The sequence below is a fragment of the Peromyscus leucopus genome, chromosome 5 (genome assembly GCF_004664715.2).
Source record: "Peromyscus leucopus breed LL Stock chromosome 5, UCI_PerLeu_2.1, whole genome shotgun sequence".
NCBI lineage: Eukaryota > Metazoa > Chordata > Mammalia > Rodentia > Cricetidae > Peromyscus > Peromyscus leucopus.
The window spans coordinates 44,326,661-44,330,340 of record NC_051067.1 but is presented as its reverse complement, the minus strand read 5'-3'; the positions used below and the strand labels follow the sequence as shown (position 1 = coordinate 44,330,340).

Here is a 3,680-nt window from a genome sequence, read left to right as displayed (position 1 = left end):
TTGCGAAGAACAGTTCTTTTTACCTTTTACTTCTTACATATTTATATAACATATATTTACTTATTTTTCTTGGGGGCAGGCGTGGCATGCCGTAACTTGAGTGTGAAGATCAGAAGGTAACATCCAGGAATCCATTCTGTCCTTCTACGATGTGGGTTCCAGGGAACTCATATCATTATACTCTGGAATCCACCTCTATGTAGACACGGATCTTTCCAGTTCTCACCCAGAACTAAGCTGATTCTCCCCAGATATTATTAAGCAAGTTTTAATGAATGGTGAGACGAATCCGGAATGAAAAACACATTTAAAGTAAAAAGTGAAACAATATCTCCTTCTCTACCTTCCTGTCCTTTGGCAACATTCTTAAGCTCACCTTCTCCAAGCCTTAGTAACACCACGCCTAATTTGGGTCTCCCCATAACTGAACAACATCGGCGAATGTGCGTTTTCTGCCAGCCTTGGCCGTCAGTGTATGTTTCTCTCCTTCAGCTCTTTCCCTTTCCAAACTGCCAACTCCTGAGGGACTGGGTAACCAAGTTCTCTTTAGCTGGTCAGTCCCCTGCTCCAAACCCAGCTGGGGCTCTCAAAGAACGCGCCCGTTTAAAGGTTACCAAGTAAACAACTTGGAAATCCTAAGACTGGGGCAGCCTTGGGGTAGCGGCGAGAGAGCCGTACCCCTGGGTCCAGGCTTCCGCCCGCGTGGGAGCCCCATGCCCCGCGTGGGAGCCCCGCGCGTCCCCGTCCCCCGCTCATTTACTTGGATTCGCCTCCGCATGTGTCCCTGCCATTCCCGCTGAGCTAACAGAGTCTCGTCCGCTTCCTCGTCAAACACGTCCTGATCCCCAGGGCTCGGGATCTCGGGAACAGACCGAACCCAAGACATCTCCCAAGAAACCCAGAGTCCCGGACCACCGGAAGCGCTGGGAAGTGCTTCCGGCCCGGGGGCGGGGCGAAAGGGGAGGTGTGGGACGAAGGGGCGTGTGCGGCTCCCCCTGCAGCCCGGCGCCTAGGGGCTGAGTGCGGCTGGCTCCTCCCACCTCCGCATCTGGGTCAGGCGGTGGGGGCGGGGTGGGTGCTGGGAGCTAAGTCCCACCATTCAAAGGCTGAGACTCAGTTTCTAAGGGATCCGAAGGCGTAGGCCACCAGCGTGCAGCTGAGGACATTGGACTATGAAGGCTGATTGTGCGGTCAGCTTGAGATTAAGTAATATGTACACATTTGTAAAACCAGCATCCCTCGGCAGATTCCTTCCCAGCCTTAGGCTCCTGCTCTGTGAGGCAGAGTCCAGGAATGTGGCTCAAGCATTAGCAGCTTCTGGCCTGGAGTGTTGAAGAACTGAACACCGACACCAGCGTTCTTGTTTTGTGCATTGTGTGAGAAAAATGAGTCATGTGATAATTTTTCTGAAAAGTATTCTAGAGTACCTATTTGTTGTTTTTGGCTCTTTTAGGGGACCTGCCACCCAGCTCCCAAATAAATCACACACGGAAACTTATTGTTAATTATGAATGCCTGGTCTTAGCTTGCCTTACTTCCTGTCAACTTCCCTTAACTTTAAATTATCTGTTTTTTTGCCTCTGGGCTTTTCCCATTCTCTTACTTCTGTAAATCTTACTCTGTGACTTGCTGTGTAGCTGGGTAATTCCTGGAGTCTTCTTCCTTCTCTTGTTCCTCTTTCTCTCCTCCCAGATTTCTCCTTCTATTATGCTCTGCCTGCCAGTCCTGCCTATCCTTTCTCTTTCCTTGCTATTGGCCATTCAGTTCTTTATTAGACCATCAGGTGTTTTAGACAGGCACAGTAACACAGCTTCACAGAGTTAAACAAATGCAGCATAAACAAAAGTAACACACCTTAACATAATATTATTCAACACCTATTTTGTATTAGACATCATTTTAGGCCTTTGAGTGACAGTGTGATATAGGAATAAAAGTTCTCTTCCTGAATTTTCAGGTCCTGTAGACTTCCTATTAGTATAGAAATGGCAGTTGACCAACAATAATATATAATTAACTCATAGTTTGAAGATTGTAAATGATATGAAAAAACCCTACTGTGGGAGAAGTCAGGTTACTCTTTTAGTTTATTTTGCATTACTGTGCTGGAGATTGAACCCCAAATCTTTCAAATGTGGAATGTGTGCTCTGTCAATAAGCTATTCCCTATAGCCTCAAAGTTATTTTTTCATTTTCAGGCATAATCTTATATCTCGTAAATATATGTATAAAACCAAATATAAAATGTGTTGATATATATTTATAGTTATATATTTACATTTATATATAGATACATAAATATTTATATAAATTAGAAACAAAATGGTAATAAGGGAAGCAATAGGGATAGTGATTGAAATGAATAAATTAGAAAACCCAAAACTTCTGCCTGTGAGTTGGCTCAGTAGGTGCTTGCTATCAAGCCTGAGGAACTGAGATCAATCACCATGACCCATGTGATGGAAGGAGAGAACCAACTCCTGAAAGTTGTCTTCTGACCTCCACATATGTACTGTGGCACACTGACACACGCACACATACACACCATATTTAAATAAATGCAATAAAAAATAAAACAACACTGGCATAATAAACCCTAAAGGCCAGGGGCTGGAGAGGTGGCTCAACAGTTAAGAATGCTTCCTGCTCTTCTGGAGAATGATAGTTTAGGTCTGAGCATCCACAGTAGGTGAGTGGCTCACAGCCACCTGTAACTCAAGCTTCAGGGAGTCTGAAGCCCTCTTCTGTCCTCCAAGGGTACTTGTACATACATGGCATACATGCATACAAACACATATACATACATATAAATAAAAATAAATCTCAAAAAATAAAAAGAAAGCAGACAATCCTGTCCTGTATCTTTCTCATTAAAAAAGAGAAAAGTAATTAAAAAAGACAGGAATTAGGAGGTAACCATTAATGCAGATGAAAAACACTATAAATAATTCAAACTCAAGGGTGACACTTTTAGTGTTTTGAGATAAGGTCACAGGAAACTTGAAATGTGGCAGAGGATGAGGATAATTTTGAACTTCTGATTTTTCTGTCTCTAACTCCTGAGTGCTAGGTTTACAAATGTGCTGTGGAACAATCCTTTTCTGTACCATGAATATGCATTACTCTCTTTGGTTAATAAAAAGCTGACAGACCCGTAGCCAGGCAGGAAGTATGGGTGGGGCAGCCAAACTAAGGATGGTGGGAAGAGGAAGGGTGGAGTCAGGTGTCACCAGCCAGATGTAGAGGAAGTAAGATGAGAATGTCAGACTGAGAAAAGGTACCAAGCCACGTGGCTAAACATAGGTAAGAATTTATGGGTTAATTTAAGTGTAAGAGCTAGTTAGTTAATAAGCCCAAACTACTGGCCAAGCATTTATAAATAATATAAGCCTTTGTGTGGTAATTTGGGAAGCAGCTGCCAGGTATTTGGGAGTTGCTGGCAGGACAGAAACTTTTGCCTATACAGATGTGCATCACCACACCCAGTTTTTGTATTGCTGGGGATTGGATGCAAGGTATCAGCATGTGCTCTGCCAACTGAGCTACTTCTCCAGACCCTTAAATGAATATCTGCCCCTTAAAAGTTGAGCTGAGCTCTTGCTTAGTCATTAAAATGATATGAAATACAGATCCAGAACCCACATAAAAAGTCCAGATGTAATAATGTGTGTCTGTAATTC

General features: G+C 43.5%; 1 protein-coding gene across 1 annotated transcript in view; it reads right to left on the bottom strand.

The window, feature by feature from the left end:
- Positions 1-948, bottom strand: part of Yae1 (YAE1 maturation factor of ABCE1) — a 4,910-nt gene extending 3,962 nt beyond the window's left edge. The window contains exon 1 of the mRNA XM_028860123.2: positions 761-948. Coding sequence (XP_028715956.1) covers positions 761-886 — 126 coding nt within the window. The 5' untranslated portion in view covers positions 887-948. The remainder of the gene's footprint in view (positions 1-760) is intronic.
- Positions 949-3,680: the final 2,732 nt, after the last annotated feature.